Below are 27,712 nucleotides of genomic sequence, written 5' to 3'. Positions count from 1 at the left end.
CGGGATGAAATGTAAATTCATTGTCTTCAAATGTTTGATACAAGGCCTCCCGGGAGGCATGTGCTTGAAGTGTTCTGACTGCTGAGGTATCTATTGGTCCAGTGATTTACCCTCCAGTACCATCTGGATCTCTTTGGCATCCAGAGTTTCATATCTTAGCAGGGCATCAGCTAGCTTCTTGTGTTCATTACTGTAAGTCTTCAGGATTATTTTAGCGCGCTCGTATGAGTCCTGGATGGAAAAGAACAGTCGGTTTTTGATGAGTCAAGAGATGTTGACACACTTTATCTACATTGACAGACCAAATATAAATATTATGAAGCAAAGCTCACCTTCAGTAGAGTCCGGACCTCTTGTTCGATGGCGGCTTGCGTCTCGGGGCTCTGCTTGGATACATCACGGTAGGTCATGACACCGAGCTGCTGGAGAAACGGTGCATTATATCCTCCAATTCAATGAACAATGGACCTTTTCTTGCATTTGCCACCTGTGCTTACTGAGCATTACGAAGCTGAGAAGCTTTATTGCTGAAGCCAGAACAAAGCAGAGGCTATACCCATCTCAGGTACAGTCGGATTATATACTGTCAGAGAACGGTGCGCCTTCAAATATTTAAAGCCATGGCGTATTATATAAAAGCCAACAGCCACTGTTATTGCAAAGCAAAATCAAACCTTTACCTTGTCACTCATTCCAAACCTTGTCACCATCATTTTTGCTATTTTGGTTGCTCCATCAAAGTCATTGGATGCTCCTAAAAGAGAAACAAAAATATAAAATACTTTGATTCATCTAAAATGCAACACCTTTTGAAAAAAATATCTCAAAGCTGGTGAAAATACTGTAATATTAAACAACTAACACATATTTGTGGACACTCTTCTGAGAAGTTAAAGAAAGTAATGGTTATACAGTAGCCACTGAATAGTTATACAGAGAAACATTTTCATTAAAAAGAAGTGGATTTTCACAACTATACTGTTTGTATTTGTTAATGACTGAAGTAAATGAAGGCCAAAACATTCAGTGACTTGGAAATGTTTATGTATCCACCTCCTGACTAGAAAACTACAACCCCAATTCCAATGAAGTTGGGACGTTGTGTACAATGTAAATAAAACAGAATACAATGATTTGAAAATGCTCTTCAACCAATATTGAATTGAATACGCCACAAAGACGAGATATTTAATGTTGAAACTGATACTTTTTTGTTTTTGTGCAGATATTTGCTCATTTTGAAATGGATGCCTGCAACACATTTCAAAAAAGTTGGGACTGGGAAACAAAAGACTGGGAAAGTTGATGAATGCTGAAAGAACACCTAAATGGAAACAGGTGAGTGTCATGATCGGGTATAAAAGGAGCATCCCCAAAAGGCTCAGCCATTCACAAGCAAAGATGGGGTGAGGATCACCACTTTGTGAACAACTGCGTGAAAAAAAAAAAAAAAAATGGTCCAACAGTTTAAGAACAATGTTTCTCAATGTTCAACTGCAAGGAATTCAGGGATTCCATCATTTATAATCCATAATATAATCAGAAGATTCAGAGAATCTGGAGAACTTTCTACACGTAAGCGGCAAGGCCGAAAACTAACACTGAATGCCCGTGACCGTCGATTCCTCAGGTGGCACTGCATTAAAAACCGGCATCACTGTGTAAAGGATCTTACTGCGTGGGCTCAGGAACACTTCAGAAAACCATTGCCAATTAACACAGTTCGTCGCTACATCTAAAAGTGCAAGTTAAAACTCTACCATGCAAAGCGAAAGCCATACATCAACAACATCCACAAACGCCACCGCCTTCTTTGGGCCCGAGCTCATTTGAAATGGACAGACGCAAAGTGGAAAAGTGTGCTGTGGTCTGATGAGTCCACATTTCAAATTGTTTTTGAAAATCATGGATGTTGTGTCCTCCAGACAGAAGAGGAAAAAGATCATCCAAATTGTTACCAGCGCAAAGTTCAAAAGCCAGCATCTGTGATGGTATAGGGGTGTGTTAGTGCTCATGGCATGGGAAACTTACACATCTGTGATGGCACCATCAATGCTGAAAGGTACATCCAGGTTTTGGAGCAACACATGCTGCCATCCAAGCAGCGTCTTTTTCAGGGACGTCCCTGCTTATTTCAGCAAGACAATGCCAAGCCACATTCTGCACGTGTTACAACAGCGTGGCTTTGTAGTAAAAGAGTGCGAGTACTAGACTGGCCTGCCTGCAGTCCAGACCTGTCGCCCATTGAAAATGTGTGGCGCATTATGAAGCACAAAATATGACAACAGAGACCCCGGACTGTTGAACAACTGAAGTTGTATATCAAGCAAGAATGGTAAAGAATTCCACCTACAAAGCTTCAACAATTAATGTCCTCAGTTCCCAAACGCTTATTGAGTGTTGTTAGAAGGAAAGGTGATGTAACACAGTGGTAAACATACAACTGTCCCAGCTTTTTTGAAACATGTTGCAGGCATCCATTTCAAAATGAGCAAATATTTGCACAAAAACAATAACATTTATCAGTTTGAACATTAAATATGTTGTCTTTGTGGTGTATTTAATTGAATATAGGTTGAAGCAATTTGAAAATCATTGTATTCTGTTTTATTTACATTTACACACACCCCAACTTCACTGGAATTGGGGTTGTAGGTGCAAAAGTGATTTGTATGAACAATAACCTCATATTTAGTTTGTCCAATTACTTATTGCATCAGAAAATGAAAGGACAGTGTATACAAAAAAAAAAAAAACCCTGTTATCTCCCAAATATTGAATGCAATATTTTTTGTAAAAATCCTTGAATTAAGTAACTCTGCAAATCATCTTGTTTGATTTCAATTCCATTACAGTGGTGTAAACTGCAAAATCACAAAAAAGTGTCACCGTCCAAATACTTGTGCTTGAATGTATATTAGCTTTTATGTCGCTTTTATTGCCAACAGTCAAAAAAGTTAGACCCAATGACTGGAGGTTTCACAAACTGTAACCATTAGTGCTTAAGTCGAACCACTTGTGATGAATTCTTCTCCAAAGATAAGCTCCTCAGCTACTCGACCACCCATACTGACATCCATCTGAGCCAGCAGTTGGGCTCGTGTTTCATTCCAGCGGTCGTTTTCTGGAAGCATGGACACCTAGGGAACAAAGAATGCGCTTTCATTTTAGGAACAGGCTAAAAATAAGTGTCATCAGTCCTGCTGTCAGGAAAGCTGCATGTATTTTAAAGAGCAGAGAAAGTGCTCACATGACCAAGAGTTGAGCCTCGAGGCATAATCGTGGCCTTATTGATGGGCATTGCATCTTTGGTGTAATAGGCAACAATTGCATGACCAGACTCATGATAGGCTGTGATGGTCCTGTTTTTCATGTCTATTTCCACACTCCTCCTCTCAGGGCCTTGAATGAAGGAATGAAAGAGAGAAAGAACTTTCACATCTTGTGTCTGCTGAATTCTCTAAAACTCACGCAGAGAATCTGCGCCATGTGACGCTCTGCAGATCTTAGCGCAGCGTTCACTCACCCATGACGATCTTGTCCTTTGCAAACTCCAGCTCCTTTATTGTGACAACCTCTTTCTCATCCACAGCTGCTTTCAAAGCCGCCTGGTTGACCAGGTTCTCCAGCTCCGCCCCAGAGAATCCCACGGTGCCTCGGGCGATTATCTCAGCATTCACAGCTGCAACACAGTGCAAACGGAAAAGAACACATTCAGAACACCGTTCTTTACTCGCAGATGTGTGAGACATTTTTAAAAGACAGAAGATACCTTTGAGAGTTTCCTGATGTCCAAGTTCCTAAAACATGTAGATATTACAGGATATACAATGAGGCAAATAAGTATTTGATCCACTGTCAATTTTGCAAGTTTTCTCACCGACAAAGAATGGAGAGGTCTGTAATTTTTATCATAGGTACACTTCAACTGTGAGAGACAGACTTTAAAAAAAAAAAAAAAAAAAAACATTGTATGATTTTGAAATAATTCATTTGCATTTTATTGCACGAAATAAGTATTTGATACAACAAAAACAGACCTTAATATATGGTACAGAAACTTCTGTTTGCAATAACAGAGGACAGACGTTTCCTGTAGTTCTTGACCAAGTTTTCACACACTGCAGCAGGGATTTTGGTCCACTCCTCCATACAGATCTTCTCCAGATCTTTCAGGTTTGGAGTTTCAGCTCCCTCCAAAGATTTTCTATTGAGTTCAGGTCTGAAGACTGGCCAGGCCACTCCAGGACGTTGAAATGCTTCTTACGGAGCCACTCCTTAGTTGCCCTGGCTGTGTGTTTGGGGTCATTGTCATGCTGGAAGACCCAGTCACAACCCATCTTCAGTGCTCTTATTGACGGAAGGACGTTTGCCAAAATCTTGCGAGACATGACCCCATCCATCCTCCCTTCAATACGGTGCAGTCGTCCTATCCCTTTGCAGCAAAGCACCCCCAAAAATTATGTTTCCACCCCCATGCTTCACGGTTGAGATGGCATTCTTGGGGTTGTTCTCATCCTCCAAACATGGCAAGTAGAGATGATACCAAAAAACTCTATTCTGCTCTCATCTGACCACATGACCTTCTTCCATGCCTCCTCTGGATCACCCAGATGGTCACTGGTGAACTTCAAACAGGCCTGGACATGTGCTGGCTTGAGCAGGGGAACCTTGCTGCCCTGCAGGATTTTAAACCATGATGGCGTCATGTGTTGCTAATGTAGTCTTTACAACTGTGGTCCTAGCTCTCTTCAGGTCATTAATTGGGCTAACAGTTGTTGTCTTCTCACCAAGCTGCTTGCCTGTTGTCCTGTAGCCCATCCCAGCGTTGTGCAGGTCTACAGTTTTGTCCCTGGTGTCCTTAGACAGCTCTTTGGTCTTGGCCATGGTGGACAGGTTGGAGTGTGATTGATTGAGTGTGTGAACAGGTGTCTTTTATACAGGTAACAAGTTCAAACAGGTGCAATTAATAATTAATACAGGTAAAGAGTGTTGTGTGGGCCGCTGAAGAGGAGGTACTGCTGGCCCACCACCACCAGAGGGCGCCCGGCCTGGAGTGCGGGCTCCAGGCACCAGAGGGCGCTGCCGCCTCACAGGAGCAGCCAGGGTGACAGCTGACGCTCATCATCTTTGACAGCTGTCACCATTCATCAGGATCAGTGTTGGTATATCAGCCAGACGACATCTCCACCTCTTTGCCGAGATATCCTTCTACCTTGAAGGTAACGTACCTCAGCTGACTGTGAGACAGTATCCTTTTGTTACTTGAGCGTTGTATTGTGAACTACTTTGCCAACGAGAGGTGGAGGTAGCTTTCCTGCCATACGGATTGCTGGGTGCAAACGCGCCCTCATTTAACTGCTTTTTGTTCCTCGCCAGCAGTACCAGATCCAACACGCGGAGGCAGTGGCCACCTGGGAGTTCGGGACTTGGCGGCTCCAGTATTCCCGGGTTCTGGTGGCGGAGGAAATCGTGTGGTTCCGGTTCTGCTTTGGACAGGTGTCTCCTATCTTCGAGCCTGCCCACACGACACCTTTGTGATTTGCCTCCTGTCTAGTGTTGTAATCTGTTGTATTCGTTGTGCACATTCGCAACAGTAAATTGTTGTTATTTGACCTACTCCATTGTCCGTTCATTTGCGCCCCCTGTTGTGGGTCCGTGTACCTACACTTTCACAACAAAGAGTGCAGAATAGGTGGGCTTCTTAAAGAAAAACTAACAGGTCTGTGAGAGCCAGAATTCTTACTGATTGGTAGGTGATGAAATACTTATTAGAATAGAATGCAAATTAATTATTTCAAAATCATACAATGAGATTTTCTGATTTTTTTTTTTTTAGATTCTGTCTCTCACAGTTGAAGTGTACCTACGTTAAAAATTACAGACCTCTCCATTCTTTGTAGGTGGGAAAACTTACAAAATCAACAGTGGATCAAATACTTATTTGCCCCACTGTACATGTTATAAACCCAACAAGCAACATAATTTCTGGTGCGTCTACAGACCCTGCACCCACTGTGGACTCGAAATACGAAATTCATAAATTGCCACTGATGGACATTCACAAACTGTCCAGTAGGTGTCAGTGTTCAGCAGGCAGCAGCACAGCATGTGTTCCTTGTCATGCAAGCTGAACAACAATGCCCTGAAACAGGGTTGTTTCTAAAGTTTTGAAACAGTGTTTCGAGTTTGAGAAATTTGGTGTACCAAATAAAAGCTTTGGGATAATCCACATTCATGCATTCTACCCACCTTTAACTCTAGTTTTACTTTTCCATTCTCTTGTATATTTAATCCTGTATTTAATAATGTAGTGATCAGTAGAACTGCAACTAACAGTTATTTTCATAATTGATCGATTCTTTCCATACAATGGAAATGATTGTGGAAAATGTTGATCAACATTATCCAGTGCTCAAGATGACAACTTCAAATGTATTGTTTTGTCCACATACCAGATAAAGTGCAAAGGAAAATACGCTACTAATTATAAACATTTAAGATGAAATCAAAGAACACACACACACATATATATATATTTATATACCATGGTCAGTGAGAATTCCATGTCTAACTGGCGTGCATTATTTTTGTGTATACGCACATGTAGTTTGGCGAGTTAAGTCACTGTTATAATCACTCTGCTCTGGTCGTCACCATCGCAACGCGCAAATCAGTTGGCGCAGATCAGCTGTGTTTTGACCGGTGAATGACAGAAACGCGATAAAACATGGATTTCCAAGTGAATTTTAATATTTTTGGCCAAAATAAAAAGTTTGAGGAATGGAAAGAGGAGGAGAGCAAACGAGAAGAACAGCAAAAGCAACGGCATAAGGATTTAACATCGGATGAACTGGACAAGATTGAAGAAGAGAACAGTTCTATCCTTGTGGGCCACATCAAAACAGTGAGCGTAGTTTCTGGACCCGTTGCCAGGCCGCAACACAGCAGAGAGGGGGGCGGTGTGAGTGGCCTGCTGCGGCGCGAGCCCACAGACTTGGTGAGCGCATCGGAGACAAAATATCTTGAGACTGGTATAAAATAGTCCCAAATACTCACATATTTTTATCAAGTTCTGTTAACTTAAATAAATATTTGTGTGTTAGCTCACTGTGTGGGACCATAGTATAAGAGGATTAAACAACTCGAAGCCGCGCATTATACGGTTTGAATGCACTTCGCGGAGTAACACCACTCCGCTTCGCATCATGGTGTTTTAGACATATATATACAGACTCAAAATGATTAATTAATTATCAAAATAGTTGTTGATTAATTTAATGGATGATTATTTATCAATTAACTGTTGCAGCTCTCGTGGTCACCATTTATCCCTGTGTTTGCTCACTCAAGCTGTTAGCGCATGTGACGGCAGGCACCAGCAGGTGCCAGACACGTATACTGAATATTATGTAAACAAATTTCTTTTTCTATTGACCTGGTGCATCAGAGCTCACCAAATTTTAATTGGTTTGTCCTCTTCATTTGCCCCTTTAAGTTTTAGGGAGATGCAAGATCGCACTGTTTACTGAATTTGAGTTAGTGTTTACAACCTCTGGCAACATTTTTTTGCTATAAAGACCCTATACAGGAAACAACTTGTCATACTGTTAATTTTTTTGAAGTTGTTGTACAACACAACCTACCAGGGTCCACTTTAATCTTAGAGAGGTACCACTTGAGAATTTCAGTGCGTCCTTTCACGTCGGGAAGAGGGACCGTCACATGTGTGTCAAACCTCCCGGGCCTTATCAGTGCACTGAGAAGAAGCAACAAAGCAAATTAACACAAACGTCATGTCACATCTGACAGAAAACAAATGCAACAGTACAGCATTTAAAAAAATAAAGTTTAGTATACTATGCTGCATTTCAGAGTTCAAAGAAACTCTGTTGGAAAACTATTAAACTGAAATCTAAACATACTTATCCAAAGCCTCTGCAAAGTTTGTAGCACCAATGACAATGACACCTTCATTTTGTTTAAACCTGTGTTTAAAAAAAAAGGAATATGAATTTGACAATGCAGTTTAAAAACATGTGTTTTTTTTCCTTAATGTAAAGTACAAAACCAACCCATCCATTTCAGCCAGCAGCTGATTGATGGTTTGTCTGGAATAAGGGTGCACGGGAGACTCAATCCTCTTTCCACCAACGCTGTCCAGTTCATCGATGAAGATGACGCAGGGAGCGTTAACTTTTGCTTCTTCTGCAAAAAACACAGTAACATACCAACTGTAATTTACAGTTCATTGCCAGACTCTACTGAGGAACTGTTGAAGGTAACTATTTCACACAGCCAATGTTGACGTACATACAGCAACTTACTAAAAAGTTTCCTGATGCGGCTCGCACCGAGACCGACAAACATCTCATCAAACTCAGATCCGGAGGCATAGTAGAAAGGTACGTCAGCCTCTCCGGCTACAGCTCGAGCTAAGAGAGTCTTTCCTGTGCCAGGTGGACCAATCAAGAGGACACCTGACAGAAAAACACAGGAAAATAAATCTGATAAAATAAAGTCAAAATGTTACAGAGAATAGCAGTTTCGTTTTGTGTATACATTTAAAATAAATAAAAAATAAAAAAAACAACCTTTAGGCAACTTTCCACCCAGAGCGGTAAACTTATGTGGGTTCTTCAGAAACTCAACAACTTCTTGCAGTTCACTCTTTGCCTCATCCACTCCTTTGACATGCTCAAATGTCACATTCTTCATCTGGACGGGACTGACTGGTGTTCCAAAACCAGATGTGCGGAACCGCTCTGTGAAATCGGGAAACAAACTATTCAGTGCGATAACACCAGAAAATTCTCTCCAAGAACATGACTGATAATTGCCACATGCCTATCAGAGGTCTGCGGTCAAGACTGCAGATGACCGACAAACAAATTTTGAGGTCACCTTGTGGTCATGCACAGCAGCACTGCAGTCACGGTCCATTTCACCAACAGTTCTGTTTTTTTTGTTGTTGTTTTAGTTTTTTGGGGGGTTTTTTTAGTGGAGACAAATGTGGTAATGTGATCATCTTCCTCCTTCTCTTACTGACCACAATGGGAACAGAACATTTTTCTCTTGTCAATATACATATACAGTGCCCTCCAAAAGTATTAGGCTGCTTGACGTTTCACACATTTTAATTTGTTTATGCCATTTTAAATTCAAAACGTAAATCGGGCTTCTCAATAAAGAAAAATTCTCAAATTATCTTCCTTAAATTCGAAGCAAATCTCTACAACTTGATATACATTAACTAAAAATATAAAAACCAAGATGATGATGGGTTGCATAAGTAATGGAGGAAGGGCAGTTTGCCCGAAACGTCACATTTTTTCATTAATAAAGCTTTATGCATGGGAGCGCTGTGGCGGTGCGGATCTTTTGTTTTTTGCATAAGTAATGGATCACGTTAGTAAAATAAGCCCCTTCGGCTGCTCCCAAGCTACAACGGGTTTCTTCTTGACGCAACGCCACATCATATGGAGGAATGTGGGAGGGGTGGGGTTCACTGAATCAGTTATGAAAGATTACAAACAACATGTCATGCTATGGTAAATCTGTGTGAAGGAGACCATTCTCAAAAACGGAGTGACTGTGCAAGGAGAAGAGTGAGGAAAGACACCAAGCCAGCTCAGAAGAAGTTACAGGCTTCTGTGGCTGTGATTGGAGAAATTGTGCACAGTGCATGTTTTGCATCTTGTATCCCCAGTTATACAGCTTCATGGTGAAGTGGTATAGAGGAGGGTTTTCTTATACCAAAACATCAAATCTAGGCTTGCATCTCAGATGTACCTTCTGGCAAATAGTAGATGAACTTTCAGGTCTTCTTTTTTAGAAAATCCTCCTCTATACCACTTCATCATGAAGCTGTATAAGTAGGGATACAAAATGCAATACAAGGATAAAACTTTTGAATTTACTGCATGGAAGACACACCACCCGGTTTTACTCTATCATGGCCATGAAGACGGTACCACATCACTTGGACAACATTCACTAGAAACCCATCTCATAGGATGAGACAAGGCTGTTGAGTTTGTTGGCTCAGACCTTCTTTCAATTTGATGTGTTTGGCATTGGCAGTTTCAAGGCAACGACGAAAGAGGTAAACTAATTTTCCATTCCACCTGGATACTTCATATGATAAATGCCTATTAAAATTTTAACACATTTAAAAAAAAAAATTAAATGTATATAATTTTGTCTTTTCATATCAAATATGGGGCAGCACGGTGTCTTAGTGGTTAGCACTGTTGCCTCATAGCAAGAAGGTTGTGGGATTGCTTCCCACCTGTGGCCTTTCTGTGTGGAGTTTGCATGTTATCCCTGTGTCGGTTCCCTCCAAGTGCTCCAGCTTCCTCCCACATTCAAAAGACATGCTGATTAGGTGAAATTAAATCTTTAAATTAACCATAGGCGTGTATGAGTTTGTCTGTCTATATGTAGCCCTGCGACAGACTGCCGTGCTGTCCAGGGTGTTCCCCGCCTCTCGCCACATGACTGCTGGGATAGGCTCCAGCCACCCCCACGTGACCCTTAATTCACGTAAGTGGGTATAGAAAATAAATGAATGAATGAATAGTAAATATGTTTTTTTTTTTAAATGACATATGCAATAATTATTTGCAGTCACAGTGCGGTCAAGATTGTGGTCATGGACATTCAGCTTGGGGTCACAGTCGTCATTAGTGCATTTACCATCAATTCCAGTCAAAAAATGTTTGGAGGTGGGGGGATTTCAGTTTGTGCAGACGGTCATGGTCATTACTTTGCAGACAAACTCGGGTGATCACCAAAGAAAAAGTGACCACGCAGACCTCAGATGCATATAAACAAAGCGCTGCATACAGCTGGCATCATGAATGTTGCAATCAAGCATTACATAACAGATTAATTAGTGTAACTCTACATGTACACTACAAAGTCTCAGTGGCTACATTGAAACTCATTACTGTGATACTCAAATATTTACACCAAAAATAAACTCCACTGAAAGCTAAAAAGCTTGTATCAATTTGCAACCTGGACTGTGATGTGAACTGCAGGCAGAGCAATGACAAAAGAAACTGACTGTCCAGCATCAGAAAAGGAGCCTTTACCAAAGAAAGTCGGGATCCAGGACAGGAAATAAATCCCAGAGAGTATGATGGCCAAAGTCAAAAACCTGGTCCTCCTCAACGAGTCTGTCAAATCACAGCAGAGACAAACAATAACACAACACCACCACCCACAGGAAACAGTGTAGGTTCTATCACCACCAACATCTGTTTGTGTGATTCTTTAAGATGGATCAAAAAGATTACTGAGCAATATAACCCACTAAATGCTAATCTTGTTGGCTATATTAGCATCCTCATATGGATTCTGGATTACTTATTGTTAAAAATGGTAAATGGACTGCATTTATATAGTGGTGTTCAATCTGAATCAGAAGCTCAAAGTGCTTTACAATGATGCCTCACAATTACCCATGAATGTCAGGGTGCTGCCATGCAGGGCAACTTGGGGATTAAGGACCTTGCCCGAGGGCCTAGTGATTTTTCCGGGCAGACAGGGGTTTGAACAGAGGATCCTCTGGTCTCAAGTCCACCACTGAAGCTGTAGATTATGTAGATGTACTTTGTAGGACATTTCTGAAGATTTTGTTTATTGATTTTTGTTGTTGTTTTAACACTTGCATTCAATCTTTGAAAAAAAAAAAACCTGTGGAAAAATAGTTAGCATATTTTTCCGGAGAATAAGTCACATTTATTTCTTAGTAGTTTTTATACTCCTTTGTAACTTACATACTGAAAAGTCACACATTTGTATTATTAATAGTTATTATGACTATTTATATTGGACTTTCTTAGGCATCAAACACTAAACAAAATAAAATATAATGAAAGAATAAATGCCAGTAATAAAAACCACACTACAACAATGCACAAAAATCCCTAAAGAGCTGACAACACAGGTGTGACTTATCTATGGGTTTTTCCTCTTCAAGAGGCAGTTTTAACAGGTGTGAATTATATTTTGAAAAATATGGAATTACTAAGAAGAACACTTTTTACTAAGAAAGACATTTTTTGTGTTGATTAGTGTCGAGAGAGAGAGAGACAAACGTATCATCCATCCATCCATTTTCTTCCGCATATCCTAGGTCGGGTTGCGGGGGCAGCAGCTCAAGCAAAGTCGCCCAGACCTCCCGATCCACACACACCTCCCCCAGCTCCTCTGGGGGAGCCCCGAGGCGTTCCCAAGCCAGCTGAGAGACGTAGTCACTCCAGCGTGATCTGGGTCTTCCCCGGGGCCTCCTCCCGATGGGACGTGCCCGGAACACCTCTCCAGCGAGGCGTCCAGGGAGCATCCGGAAAAGATGCCCGAGCCACCTCAGCTGGCTCCTTTCAACATGGAGGAGCAGCGGCTCAACTCCGAGCTCCTCCACAGCGACAGAGCTCCTCACCCTATATCTAAGGGAGCGCGCAGCCACCCTGCGGAGGGAACTCATCTCGGCGGCTTGTACTCGCGATCTTGTTCTTTCAGTCATGAGCCAAATCTCATGACCATAGGTGAGGGTCAAAACGTAGATCGATTGGTAAATCGAGAGCTTTGTCCCCCTGCTCAGCTCTCTCTTCACCACGACGGTCCGATACAGCGACCGCATCACTACAGACGCTGCACCGATCTGTCTGTTGATCTCACACTCCATCCGTCCCTCACTCGTGAGCAAGACCCCGACATACTTAAACTCCTCCACCTGAGGCAAGGACACCCCACCGACCTGAAGAGGGCAAGGCACCTTTTTCCGGTCGAGAACCATGGCCTCAGATTTGGAGGTGCTGATCTTCATCCCGGACGCTTCACACTCGGCTGCTAACCGCCCCAGTGCATGCTGAAGCCAACAGGACCACATCATCCGTAAAACAGCAGAGATGAGATTCTGTGGTTCCCAAACCGGACCCCCTCTACACCCTGACTGTACCTAGAAATTCTGTCCTTAAAGGTAATGAACAGAACCGGTGACAAAGGGCAGCCCTGGCGGAGGCCAACGTGCACTGGAAACAGGTTTGACTTACTACCGGCAATGCGAACCAAGCTCCTGCTGCGGTCGTACAGGGACCGGATAGCCCTTAGCAAAGGACCCCGGACCTCGTACTCCCGGAGCACCCCCCCCCACAGGGCACCTCAAGGGACATGGTCAAACGCCTTCTCCAGATCCACAAAGCACATGTGGACTGGTTGGGCGAACTCCCATGAACCCTCGAGCACCCGATGGAGGGTGTAGAGCTGGTCCAGTGTGCCGTGACCAGGACGAAAACCACACTGCTCCTCCTAAATCCGAGGTTCGACTATCTTTCAAATTCTCCTCTCCAGCACCCTGGAATAGACCTTACCGGAGAGGCTGAGGAGTGTGATCCCCCTGTAGTTGGAACACACCCTCCGGTCCCCCTTCTTAAACAGAGGGACCACCACCCCAGTCTGCCAATCCAGGGGTACTGTCCCCGACTGCCATGCGATGTTGCAGAGACGTGTCAACCAGGACAGTCCCACAACATGCAGAGACTTAAAGTACTCAGGACAGATTTCGTCCACCCCAGGAGCCTTGCCACCAAGGAGCTTTCTGACTACCTCGTGACTTCGGCCTGCGTGATGGACGAGTCCGCCTCTGAGTCCCCAGTCTCTGCTTCCTCTTCGGAAGACGTGACGATGGGACTGAGGAGATCCTCGAAGTATTTCTTCCACCACCCAACAACATCCCCAGTCAGGGTCAACAGCTCCCCACCCGCACTATAGACAGTGTTGGCGGAGAGCTGCTTCCACCTCCTGAGGCGTCGGACGGTTTGCCAGAATTTCATCGTGGCCGACCGATAATCCTCCTCCATGGCCTCTCCGAACTCCTCCCAGACCCATGTTTTTGCCTCTGCAACCGCACAGGCTGGAGCACGCTTGGCCTGCTGGTACTTGTCAGCTGCCTCCGGGGTCCCACCTACCAACAAAGACAAGTAGGACTCCTTCTTCAGCTTGGCGGCATCCCTTACTTCCGGCGTCCACCACCGGGTTCGGAGACTGCTGCCGCGACAGGCACCAGAGACCTTGCGACCACAGCTGCAGGCGGCCGCATCGACAATGGAGGTGGAGAACATGGTCCACTCGGACTCCATGTCTCCAACCTCCCCCAGGATCTGGGAGAAGCTCTCCCGGAGGTGGGAGTTGAAGACCTCACTGACAGAGGGTTCCGCCAGTCGTTCCCAGCAGACCCTCACAATATGTTTGGGCCTGCCAGGCCTGACCGGCTTCCCATGGCCCCCTCTGCAGGTGGTGAACCCACAGGAGGGCGGGCCCACATCGCTCTTTCGGCTGAGCCCGGTTGGGCCCCATGGGCTAAGGCCCGACCACCAGGCGCTCGCGCGAGAGCCCCAACCCCATGCCTGGCTCCAGGGTGGGGCCCCGGCTCCGCCATACCGGGCGACGTCTTGGTCCTTGATTTCATGTCGGTCATGGGAGCTTTTGAACTGCCCTTATTCTGGCCCGTCACCTAGGACCTGTTTGACATGGGAGACCCTACCAGGGGCACGAAGCCCCCGACAACGTAGCTCCTAGGATCATCCGGGAACGCAAACTCCCCCACCACGATAAGGTGGCAGTTCAAGGGGGAGCAAACGTATCATACAATAAACAATTAAAATTTTCTGCAGCTCAGACAAAGACCTATTCCAGTGAAGTGTACATTCAGACTGATTCAGGTGATATTAATGAAGTTGCTGTATTGTCAGAAATAAGGCCCCATTAAAAAAACAAACAAACAAAAAAAAAACTGTTTATCATCCCCGCCCGCATGCCAAAAATTGGCCGGCATCTTTTTCTTTTTTTTGCCAAATTTCATTGACAGCAGTACAGCTGGATCCGGCACGTCTGCTAGGTGGTATGGTTTAGCTGAAGACAGCCGAAGTTTACCGAGACGGGTACGGAAATTGCCGTTTGTTGTCAATGATAACTACACATGTGAGGACAATGCCACTGACTGTGATCCTGATTGCCGATAAGGTCAAGAAGCTGAAGCCATGGTACACGGTGAGTGTTCCCTCTGAGGCGACCATGAGCGACACTTACAGGCTGTATGCTGGACAATCGAGGTAGCTTGGATGCCAAGTACAACTGCTGCAAGGTGAGTTTTTCCTCACGTAGTTGTAGCTCTGTGCTAACACATTCTATTCTGTGTGCCTTCTGGCAAACTGTAGCTGAAATGTCACATATTTTGAAGAAAATCCTTCTCTCTTGTATCAGAGAAAATTATATATAATCTACCATCGACATTAACGCTTGTCCAATTGTCCGGGACAAGTGTAAAATGTGATCTGACAAGCAATAGCTCTAAATCGTTGTCCGACCGGACAAGTTGTTTTCTTATTTACACCACGTCTTGTCTCGCACCTCACAAGAAAGCGTCTTTGGTTTTTCCCGCCACTCTCCACGCAGTGGATAATCGGAAAACATGATATCACAGGGTTCTCCCCAGATAATGGAACAACGGCGCCGCGCCACAGTGTTCTGACAGTGCCATCACACTCGGCTCTGCTATCAGGTAGTTTTTTAAATCCAGCCAGGCTGTTTGTGCTGAACTGCCTGCTCGACAATCAAATCAGTCCAGATTTAGCTCTTGTTCAAACAAGACAATTAGGGGTTATACTGTTTGTTTTAGTTTTTTTTTTTTAAATAAGTATGCAATTCCACTCAAAAATGTTGAGAAAAAAAAAAGCTAAACTGTCAACATGACAGAAAAAACAGGTACAGTGTGTCATTTTTAAAGAAGAGAGCAAATGTTATGTCCATCAAATATTGTGTTTTTAAACTTTTCAATGTCATTTATTTTCTTAACATAGACAGAAAAATACAAAAAAGAACTTTGTTATTACAACATAAATGCAAATTTTTTGTCTATTATTCTTGCTTTCAATGCATCTAAAACCTGTCAAAATGACTCGCAATGCTATACTACTACCAATACTAAAAATTTCTGGGGAGAACCCTGTATCATGTGTGCACGAGACCACTGTATGGAGTGTGCGTTCGTAGCATCTTCTTGCAAGATGTTGTGGCGGGAAACATTAGATAACAAACATCGCATCGATTAACACGCCTTTTGAAGAATATATTGAACAGAATGTGTTTTCTAAAACCTCCGAAACCGGGCCAGATACCAGGGAAAGCGCCAGGCAAATGCAAAGCATCAACCCCTGCAAGTGTAGAAGATTCAAAGAAGAGGTATGAAGAAAAAGGAAGAGAGAGGACGTTTGTGAGCAGCTGGACACAGGATTATCCGTGGCTGGGGCACAAGGAAGAGGACAACACAACATACTGCCATGTCTGTCGGGATTTTCCTTCAATTGCGGACCAGTAAGTTATTTTTAAATGTTGAAATAAAATAATTTTATTTGCTTTATCAAAAAACATACTGGCAAATGATCATGCATTGAACAGTGATGAATTCAGAAAACACACAGGAGAGAAGCAGATGCATACTGGCATTTGCCAATTATTTTAATTTTTTTCCTCAATTATGAACAATCGCAGGACAGAAACATTATGAGCTATGTCTTGGTTAATGGATTAAAAGGCAAGAGGCTATGCATGCAATATGTAATAAAATTTATTTTTTGGAAATTCAATTTTACCACCCACACAGGAGAGAAGCAATTTATGAAAAAGTGTAATTTCAGGACTTCCACAGTAGCATGCCCCCAGACACCCCTAGTTGACACGCGCCATTGGCGTATGTATCGCATGCCTTCGGCACACTTCACGTGACTTGCGCCTGCGGCACTCGCTTGTCCAGACAACCAGCTTTTCCTATAGGACAAGTAAACCGCCATGGTTACTTGTCCTATGGACAAGTACACTAAAACATTTAATGTCAATGCCTGATATATATATATATATATATATATATATATATATATATATATATATATATATATATATAAATAAATCCACCTGCCCTCATCCCTTTTTTCTGATGTCTAGGATGATAAACTAATGTTTTTTTTTTAATGGGGCCCAAGGCGACACATGTAAAAATGTGGTATCTGCTGACTGTGGGTCTATTTTTTATAGCGTTTCTATGACACAGTGTGTAATAGCTACAGAGTGTAAACGTGCTGCATGCCTCGTGTTCCCTTAGTGTAGGAATGGGACTTCATGAACCCCTCTGTGAACCCCAGCTTGAAGGCATCCTGCTGATTCTCTTGAAGGTTCTTGGATTTGATCAGTTGGTCCAACGACTCCCCGTCTGCTCCCTGTGGGCAAAGCAAAGAGTTGGTTGGTCGAATTTCAAAGACCATCAATTCAAACCATTTCTACATCTGATAGACCACAATGCACTCAGCCTGTTCATTTAACATAAATGAAAGAAATTCATAGAATTTTCTCGCTTTGACCTTTATGCAGTTCCATCCCAAAATTTAGTGGAGGCTGTTTCAGAACAGACCACATTTTTCCATACGTATATAAAAATATATCATTTTGTTATTTTCTATTATTACAATGTATTTTTTAATATTTATAATACCGTATTTTCCAGAGTGTAAGTTGCATTTTTTTCCTATATGTGGAAGTCACAGTTTAAACAACTTTTCACTGGGGGACAAACAACAGACAAAAACTCATTGTAGCACATGTGCACACCAGAGCATGTGCTGTTATTTGATGCAGTTTGGACAAAAGAAAAGATCAGATGGACAGGGGTGGAGAAGTGAACAGTGGCTTTATACAGGAAGCTCTCATACTGCGGAGTGTGCCATAAGGATTTTTAAATTCCAAACGTAAGCAAAATGGCCAAACAAAATGTGACCGACAACAGATTGGATATGATTTGACATAGATGAACATGGACTGCTGACCCACAGTGTTGGACACACAACAATGAACACTTGAGTCCAGAAAGGTCAAAGGTGTGTGATTTAGACCAGACTAAATCAACCGTAACATACTCTGAGTATAACTTTAGCACAATCCTACCACTTCCGGAAAACCTCTGGGTGATGTCACAAAACGTGTGACAGCGCTACAGTCTCCACAGAAATGCCAGGGATTACCAAAATATGTCACAATACGACACACAAATGGAATTTTCAAACATTATTAAAATGCTGCCATGATTAAAATAAGATCACGAGACGACACAATGACAGAACATCCTCATTCATCCTGAACACTTTTCAGGAGCCTCTAATGTTTTTAAAAGTTTAGACACGGTATTAAAGCTCGACTTTCTGGGATGCATATCCAGGAACGTAAGAACGGGACTCAAAGAAAGTATGGACAAATAAAATTATCAGCCACACGCAGTCCATAAACTGTTTTATTTACTGTCAATGTGGACTGTGCAGTAGCATGCTGACCTTCATCAAGGGTGGTATGTTAGTCTGCGAGTCCTCGACATGATCAGAACCAGATTTCACTCCTTTAGACTTTGATCGAAGTGTTTTGAAACTGCGATTCTGGACCCATACTGAAACAACAAAAGCATGAAAAAGAAACTGCATAAAATGCTGCTATATATTTTGGGCCCCTCACATACAGATAAATTAGTTATTTCAGGATCTAAAGTTTGCGTCTTACCAGGTAAGAATTGGAGCTCTGAACAAACTTCTTCTAGAGGACTGTGCTGTTGTCTGTTGAACCCCGGTGGACAAAAACCCCCAAACCTCTTCTGTGAAAACCCTGTAAATTTTAGGTTACCATTAGTGGAGGCTGTGCCATGCTGTTAGAAAAGCATTCTGAATGACATGCTCACCATGTTTGTTGTGAAAGAAGCTGCCTGAGGAGACGTGACTTGTCCTCCACGATGACAGAACAGCGGGACGCTCCTCTGGTCTGACTGTAGGCAGTAACCTGTTGACCAGCTCTTCCAAATGAGCCACCTTGATCTCTGACAGACCCAGATCCCTCAGACTAATGCCACCCTGAGAAGAAAGGACAGCAACATTTTTAATATGTGTATGTCATAGTTAATATTAAAATAATGTACAAGTGGGCATGTTTGTAGCAGCTTTTAAATTTGTTATTGCTCCTGAGTCACAGACTCGATCAAAGACACAACAGACAGATCAGACAATTTAACCTGTACAAAATAAAAAACAGAAATAAGGAAATCAACAGTTTCCAAGATGTTATTACATCTTTGCCATTACATTCTTGTCCTGTAAAATGTTAAAATGAATGTAAAAGCCATGAAAAACTTGAGAGAAAAAAAATTGACAGAACAATTGCACATTTTTAATGACAAGCTAAAATATGATCAAATTCTACACTAATTTAAATTCTGTTACAATAGAGTTGCATTATTTATATGCATGCTTGCTTCCACAAACCCACTGCAAAATAAATGTTCAGCAGTCTATTTTAGCATTGCTGCTGGAAAATTTGACCCAGTAAAGCTTAGCCTAGGCTCGTGTGTCATACATCACACTGACAAAGAGAGGAACCTTGGAGTAATTTTGATCCTACATTGTCCTTTGACCTCCACATTAGAGATATTATGAGGACTGCTTTCTTCCACCTGCGAAATATAGTGAAGATTCATCCCATCCTGTCTACGGCTGATGCTGAGACCCCAATTCATGTGTTTGTCTCTTCTAGATTGGACTACTGCAATGTTCTATTTTCTAGTTTACCGCAGTCCAGCATTAGGGCTCTCCAGCTGGTTCAAAATGCTGCTGCCAGGCTTCCTGTCCCTGTGGGATTAGATTTTAAGGTTCTGCTACTTGCCTATAAAACTGTTGACAGAATGGCACCTCTACCTAGCTGACCAAATTAAACCTTACGTATCGACCCAAGCTCTGTGTTCTCAGGGTGCAGGACTACTTTGTGTCCCTAGGGTGAATACAAAGTATGCGGGCCACAAAGCTTTCTCTTATTGTGCCCCTGTTCTGTGGAATGATCTCCGTGTCAATAAAACAGTCTGATTCTGTAGAGACTTTCAAGTCCAGACTTAAGACCAACTTATTTTCCCTTTCGTATGGCTAGCATAGTGGCATAGTGTGTTACTATGCTTTTTACTCTTTTAATTAATTTCATTAGGAAACAGAGTGCGCCTCAACTTTACCTACATTCTGGGTCTTTTAGTGAAGCTTAGGGCTAGTGGTCTCTCTCTCTCTCTCTCGCTCTCTCTCTCTCGCTCTCTCTCTCTCTCGCTCTCTCTCTCTCTGTGTGTTTAAGGTGCTGCTCCATCCACAGATGGGTGTGGTGCCTGTTTTCTGTTTCTGTACCCTCCTGTCCTGTGCACCAATAACATTTCCTGCATTTTTTGTTTGTGAATTGTTTTGTAATTTGTGTCAGTAGCATGACCCAAGCAGAAGGTCACCCCTTTGAGTCTGCTTGAGGGTTCATCCTCAAATCATCGGAGGGAGTTTTTTCTTACCACTGTCACCTGTGTGCTTGCTCTAGGGCTTGGTGAGGTTAGGCCTTACTTGTCTGAAGTGCCTTGAGGCAACTTTGTTGTGATTTGGTGAAATATAAATGAAAATAAATTGAAAATTGAAATTGAACATTAATGAAATCTTAACAATTAGATTTGTTTTTTTTTTTATTCCAAAACTGTATTACTGAGCCCTGTATTAGCATTCCACGAAGAATGTCAATGCTGTTTATGTGCAGAGAAGCTGTTTTCAGAAATTTCATGTTTTCAAACAACTCATTCGTTCATTCATTTTCTATATCCGCTTACCACAATCAAGGATCATGGTGGGGGCTGGAGCCTATCTCAGCAATCATAGAACAAGAGATGGGGTAAACCCTGGACAGGACACCAGTCTATATCACAGGGCCACATACAGACAGACAAACACATTCACACGCACACCTACGGTCAATTCAAAATTTCCAGTTCACCCAACTTGCATGTCTTTGGAAGGAAGCTGGAGAACCCGGAGGGAACATATGCAAACACAGTGAGAACATGCAAACTACACACAGAAAGCACCAGGCCATAAGTGATCCCAGCACCTTGTTGCTGTGAGGCAACAGTGCTAATCACTAAGACACCATGCTGCCCTCAAATAATTCATCCATTCAATCGTGAAGCCACTTATTTTACTCATCAATCAATCAATTTTATTTATATAGCGCCAAATCACAACAAACAGTTGCCCCAAGGCGCTTTATATTGTAAGGCAAGGCCATACAATAATTACGTAAAAACCCCAACGGTCAAAACGACCCCCTGTGAGCAAGCACTTGGCGACAGTGGGAAGGAAAAACTCCCTTTTAACAGGAAGAAACCTCCAGCAGAACCAGGCTCAGGGAGGGGCAGTCTTCTGCTGGGACTGGTTGGGGCTGAGGGAGAGAACCAGGAAAAAGACATGCTGTGGAGGGCAGCAGAGATCAATCACTAATGATTAAATGCAGAGTGGTGCATACAGAGCAAAAGGAGAATGAAACACTCAGACTGCTGGGGGGTTCCCATGATGCACTAAGTCTATAGCAGCATAACTAAGGGATGGTTCAGGGTCACCTGATCCAGCCCTAACTATAAGCTTTAGCAAAAAGGAAAGTTTTAAGCCTAATCTTAAAAGTAGAGAGGGTGTCTGTCTCCCTGATCTGAATTGGGAGCTGGTTCCACAGGAGAGGAGCCTGAAAGCTGAAGGCTCTGCCTCCCATTCTACTCTTACAAACCCTAGGAACTACAAGTAAGCCTGCAGTCTGAGAGCGAAGCGCTCTATTGGGGTGATATGGTACTATGAGGTCCCTAAGATAAGATGGGACCTGATTATTCAAAACCTTATAAGTAAGAAGAAGAATTTTAAATTCTATTCTAGAATTAACAGGAAGCCAATGAAGAGAGGCCAATATGGGTGAGATATGCGCTCTCCTTCTAGTCCCCGTTAGTACTCTAGCTGCAGCATTTTGAATTAACTGAAGGCTTTTCAGGGAACTTTTAGGACAACCTGATAATAATGAATTACAATAGTCCAGCCTAGAGGAAATAAATGCATGAATTAGTTTTTCAGCATCACTCTGAGAGAAGACCTTTCTAATTTTAGAGATATTGCGTAAATGCAAAAAAGCAGTCCTACATATTTGTTTAATATGCGCATTGAATGACATATCCTGATCAAAAATGACTCCAAGATTTCTCACAGTATTACTAGAGGTCAGGGTAATGCCATCCAGAGTAAGGATCTGGTTAGACACCATGTTTCTAAGATTTGTGGGGCCAAGTACAATAACTTCAGTTTTATCTGAGTTTAAAAGCAGGAAATTAGAGGTCATCCATGTCTTTATGTCTGTAAGACAATCCTGCAGTTTAGCTAATTGGTGTGTGTCCTCCGGCTTCATGGATAGATAAAGCTGGGTATCATCTGCGTAACAATGAAAATTTAAGCAACGCCGTCTAATAATACTGCCTAAGGGAAGCATGTATAAAGTGAATAAAATTGGTCCTAGCACAGAACCTTGTGGAACTCTATAATTAACCTTAGTCTGTGAAGAAGATTCCCCATTTACATGAACAAATTGTAATCTATTAGATAAATATGAATCAAACCACCGCAGCGCAGTGCCTTTAATACCTATGGCATGCTCTAATCTCTGTAATAAAATTTTATGGTCAACAGTATCAAAAGCAGCACTGAGGTCTAACAGAACAAGCACAGAGATGAGTCCACTGTCTGAGGCCATAAGAAGATCATTTGTAACCTTCACTAATGCTGTTTCTGTACTATGATGAATTCTAAAACCTGACTGAAACTCTTCAAATAGACCATTCCTCTGCAGATGATCAGTTAGCTGTTTTACAACTACCCTTTCAAGAATTTTTGAGAGAAAAGGAAGGTTGGTGATTGGCCTATAATTAGCTAAGATAGCTGGGTCAAGTGATGGCTTTTTAAGTAATGGTTTAATTACTGCCACCTTAAAAGCCTGTGGTACATAGCCAACTAATAAAGATAGATTGATCATATTTAAGATCGAAGCATTAAATAATGGTAGGGCTTCCTTGAGCAGCCTGGTAGGAATGGGGTCTAATAGACATGTTGATGGTTTGGATGACGTAACTAATGAAAATAACTCAGACAGAACAATCGGAGAGAAAGAGTCTAACCAAATACTGGCATCACTGAAAGCAGCCAAAGATAACGATATGTCTTTGGGATGGTTATGAGTAATTTTTCTCTAATAGTTAAAATTTTATTAGCAAAGAAAGTCATGAAGTCATTACTAGTTAAAGTTAAAGGAATACTCGGCTCAATAGAGCTCTGACTCTTTGTCAGCCTGGCTACAGTGCTGAAAAGAAACCTGGGGTTGTTCTTATTTTCTTCAATTAGTGATGAGTAGTAAGATGTCCTAGCTTTACGGAGGGCTTTTTTTTATAGAGCAACAGACTCTTTTTCCAGGCTAAGTGAAGATCTTCTAAATTAGTGAGATGCCATTTCCTCTCCAACTTACGGGTTATCTGCTTTAAGCTGCAAGTTTTTGAGTTATACCACAGAGTCAGGCACTTCTGATTTAAAGCTCTCTTTTTCAGAGGAGCTACAGCATCCAAAGTTGTCATGACAACAATTTGTTCCTTAAGTCAGACGACAAGTCTGTCACATGGAAGTACTTAAGTTTTAAAAGAGATGATCAATTGCAGAACCAGGTACTGTGCCAAATACCTCCAGTAAATGTGGCTTCATGAAGACAAGCACACCACTTAAGAAACAATAATAACTGTACAGAAATCTGCAAGTAACAGCAGAGGCCACAGTATTTAGAACTGGAAAGACACTGATGGTTCAATTTGTATGGGATCTGTCATGTCAGTTATTGAATTTACTGTATCGTGCAACCCTAATCTCAAGAAAGAGTACATGCAGAATGTAGAAAAAAGAATGTGTGCTTTGCTTCTCTAATCCAGCTAAGCCTCTTATGTAATTGTGCTGCCCATCTCACCTCTGTGAGAGATGAATTGTGCTCTGTGGTGAAGTGTTGATGTAAGCTCTGGACTGAAGCTGTGGCCGAGCTCTTCAGAGAATGGACGGCACTGATGAGCTGACTAACTGGGACAATGACCTGCAAGAGATATAACAGAATTGGGGAGGGGGGGTGCTGTATATGTCTAACACTGATACAAGCAAATGTGCACCATCATGGAACTTTTGCAGATCTTACTGCTGTTGTCTTGCAGTCACCTTCAAGTACTGAACATATTGTTTTTGTTTGTTTGTTTTGATTTTGCCACTTTTAACCCCAATTCTCCATAAGGCCTACAGTGACCTACAAGCCAACAAAGGGGTGCATTATTATTATTAGAAGTTTCATTACAGTAGAAGTCTTTCTGAAAGCGCTGTAACTAGGTTTATGGATATGATTCCTTCTTTGGTATGTTCTTCAATGCCATATACCAACACAGTGCAGAGTAGCTACCTAAACACTGTGAGTGAGACAGATTATCTCGTCAATAGCTTCACATCCTCATTGAGCACAACTTTGGATGCTGTAGCTCCTCTGAAAAAGAGAGCCTTAAATCAGAAGTGCCTGACTCCATGGTTTAACCCACAAACTTGCAGCTTAAAGCAGATGACCCGTAAGCTGGAGAGGAAATGGCATCTCACTAATTTAGAAGATCTTCATTTAGCCTGGAAAAAGAGTCTGTTGCTCTATAAAAAAGCCCTCCGTAAAGCTAGGACATCTTACTATTCATCACTAATTGAAGAAAATAAGAACAACCCCAGGTTTCTTTTCAGCACTGTAACCAGGCTGACAAAGAGTCAGAGTTCTACAGATCCGAGTATTCCTTTAACTTTAACTAGTAATGACTTCATGACTTTCTTTGCAAATAAAATTTTAACTATTAGAGAAAAAAATATTCATAACCATCCCAAAGACATATCTTTATGTTTGACTGCTTTCAGTAATGCTGGTATTTGGTTAGACTCTTTCTCTCCAATTGTTCTGTCTGAGTTACTTTCATTAGTCACTTCCTCCAAACCATCAACATGTCTATTAGACCCCATTCCTACCAGGCTGCTCAAGGAAGCCCTACCGTTAATTAATGCTTCGATTTTAAATATGATCAATCTATCTTTATTAGTTGGCTATGTACCACAGGCTTTTAAGGTGGCAGTAATTAAACCATTACTTAAAAAGCCATCACTTGACCCAGCTATCTTAGCTAATTATAGGCCAATCACCAACCTTCCTTTTCTCTCAAAAATTCTTGAAAGGGTAGTTGTAAAACAGCTAACTGATCATCTGCAGAGGAATGGTCTATTTGAAGAGTTTCAGTCAGGTTTTAGAATTCATCATAGTACAGAAACAGCATTAGTGAAGGTTACAAATTATCTTCTTATGGCCTCGGACAGTGGACTCATCTCTGAGCTTATTCTGTTAGACCTCAGTGCTGCTTTTGATACTGTTGACCATAAAATTTTATTACAGAGATTAGAGCATGCCGTAGGTATTAAAGGCACTGCGCTGCGGTGGTTTGAATCATATTTATCTAATAGATTACAATTTGTTCATGTAAATGGGGAATCTTCTTCACAGACTAAACTTAATTATGGAGTTCCACAAGGTTCTGTGCTAGGACCAATTTTATTCACTTTATACATGCTTCCCTTAGGCAGTATTATTAGACAGTATTGCTTAAATTTTCATTGTTACGCAGATGATACCCAGCTTTATCTATCCATGAAGCCAGAGGACACACACCAATTAGCTAAACTGCAGGATTGTCTTACAGACATAAAGACATGGATGACCTCTAATTTCCTGCTTTTAAACTCAGATAAAACTGAAGTTATTGTACTTGGCCCCACAAATCTTAGAAACATGGTGTCTAACCAGATCCTTACTCTGGATGGCATTACCCTGACCTCTAGTAATACTGTGAGAAATCTTGGAGTCATTTTTGATCAGGATATGTCATTCAAAGCGCATATTAAACAAATATGTAGGACTGCTTTTTTGCATTTATGCAATATCTCTAAAATTAGAAAGGTCTTGTCTCAGAGTGATGCTGAAAAACTAATTCATGCATTTATTTCCTCTAGGCTGGACTATTGTAATTCATTATTATCAGGTTGTCCTAAAAGTTCCCTAAAAAGCCTTCAGTTAATTCAAAATGCTGCAGCTAGAGTACTAACGGGGACTAGAAGGAGAGAGCATATCTCACCCATATTGGCCTCTCTTCATTGGCTTCCTGTTAATTTTAGAATAGAATTTAAAATTCTTCTTCTTACTTATAAGGTTTTGAATAATCAGGTCCCATCTTATCTTAGGGACCTCGTAGTACCATATCACCCCAATAGAGTGCTTCGCTCTCAGACTGCAGGTTTACTTGTAGTTCCTAGGGTTTGTAAGAGTAGAATGGGAGGCAGAGCCTTCAGCTTTCAGGCTCCTCTCCTGTGGAACCAGCTCCCAATTCAGATCAGGGAGACAGACACCCTCTCTACTTTTAAGATTAGGCTTAAAACTTTCCTTTTTGCTAAAGCTTATAGTTAGGGCTGGATCAGGTGACCCTGAACCATCCCTTAGTTATGCTGCTATAGACATAGACTGCTGGGGGGTTCCCATGATGCACTGTTTCTTTCTCTTTTTGCTCTGTATGCACCACTCTGCATTTAATCATTAGTGATCGATCTCTGCTCCCCTCCACAGCATGTCTTTTTCCTGGTTCTCTCCCTCAGCCCCAACCAGTCCCAGCAGAAGACTGCCCCTCCCTGAGCCTGGTTCTGCTGGAGGTTTCTTCCTGTTAAAAGGGAGTTTTTCCTTCCCACTGTAGCCAAGTGCTTGCTCACAGGGGGTTGTTTTGACCGTTGGGGTTTTACATAATTATTGTATGGCCTTGCCTTACAATATAAGGCGCCTTGGGGCAACTGTTTGTTGTGATTTGGCGCTATATAAAAAAAAATTGATTGATTGATTGATTGATCTGAAAGTACGAGTAAAAATGAACATATGTACACACGTAATGTTCAATAATCTTTCAGTTGTGGCACTGTCATATTACTGAAATTTTTGCTGATCCTATCATCGAATTAAAATTCAGGAGTACTTTTCAATTCAATTCTCAATTTTGCATGACCCCTAAACTGGTATCAGTATCACAAGTATCATAAGGTAACGCTTTCAAAAATAAAACGTAGTTGCCAGGTGCTGCGAAGCAAAAGCGTTCACTGCAGTTTCCCTGCATGCCTTTAAACAAAACACACACACATTATATATATATATATATATATATATATATATATATATATATATATATTTACAAGCAGTACAGATGTGCTCAAGAATATTCAAAATCAATAATAATTCATAGTAACAGTTTAATAATTAAAGATGTAAGCTTCATGTCATATGTGTCAAGAAGAACGTTTGTCTTTTAATAATTTAGTTTATAAAAATATTGTGAACTATCTCTGACAAAGAAATTCATTGCTTAATAGTTCTGTGATCCATCAGGTGCGGTGCCTTCAATGACAATAATATTACCAGAAGAAATATGTTAATAGCAAAAGCTAGCCAAGACTTTGTTTACCTGCTGCAGCTGAAACGATGTCAACAATGAAAACATGGTGTCCAAAGTGTTCATTTAGAGGTAAAGGTTTACAGGGCAAACGTACGAGGGAAAACCTCTCTATATATACTTTTTTAATAAAAGAAAAAGCTTTCCTGTAAAGATGTCCTTTTGTTATCGTGTAACTGAACTTTCCCAGGCTTTAGCTCCCCTTTTCTTCCTCTGGCTTAT

General features: G+C 41.8%; 1 protein-coding gene across 1 annotated transcript; it reads right to left on the bottom strand.

Moving 5' to 3' along the window:
• LOC117506894 (ATP-dependent zinc metalloprotease YME1L1-like) lies at window positions 1-27,710 on the bottom strand. The gene is made up of 18 exons (XM_034166564.1): window positions 27,503-27,710; window positions 23,914-24,033; window positions 18,779-18,947; window positions 18,604-18,705; window positions 18,384-18,493; window positions 17,150-17,279; window positions 11,100-11,183; window positions 8,595-8,765; window positions 8,328-8,480; window positions 8,076-8,208; window positions 7,926-7,988; window positions 7,647-7,759; window positions 3,527-3,682; window positions 3,251-3,402; window positions 3,014-3,140; window positions 681-754; window positions 333-419; window positions 1-231 (listed from the first exon to the last, which is right to left on the bottom strand). The coding sequence occupies exons 1-18, from the start codon at window positions 27,554-27,556 to the stop codon at window positions 91-93; spliced, it is 2,139 nt and encodes a 712-aa protein (XP_034022455.1). The 5' UTR covers window positions 27,557-27,710; the 3' UTR covers window positions 1-90.
• Window positions 27,711-27,712: the final 2 nt, after the last annotated feature.

This window comes from Thalassophryne amazonica, chromosome 1 (genome assembly GCF_902500255.1).
Source record: "Thalassophryne amazonica chromosome 1, fThaAma1.1, whole genome shotgun sequence".
In the NCBI taxonomy this organism is placed as follows: Eukaryota; Metazoa; Chordata; class Actinopteri; order Batrachoidiformes; family Batrachoididae; genus Thalassophryne; species Thalassophryne amazonica.
This window is presented reverse-complemented; position numbering and strand designations above follow the sequence as displayed.

Excerpts from the sequence above, each read along its gene's own strand:
- LOC117506894 (XM_034166564.1), bottom strand. The coding sequence starts at position 27,556 with ATGAACACTTTGGACACCATGTTTTCATTGTTGACATCGTTTCAGCTG. Across the intron at positions 8,481-8,594 it reads GGGTGGAAAGTTGCCTAAAG|GTGTCCTCTTGATTGGTCCA; the intron begins GTTGTTTTTTTT and ends TTTTTCTGTCAG. Across the intron at positions 3,683-7,646 it reads TAAGATTAAAGTGGACCCTG|CTGTGAATGCTGAGATAATC; the intron begins GTAGGTTGTGTT and ends ACTGTGTTGCAG.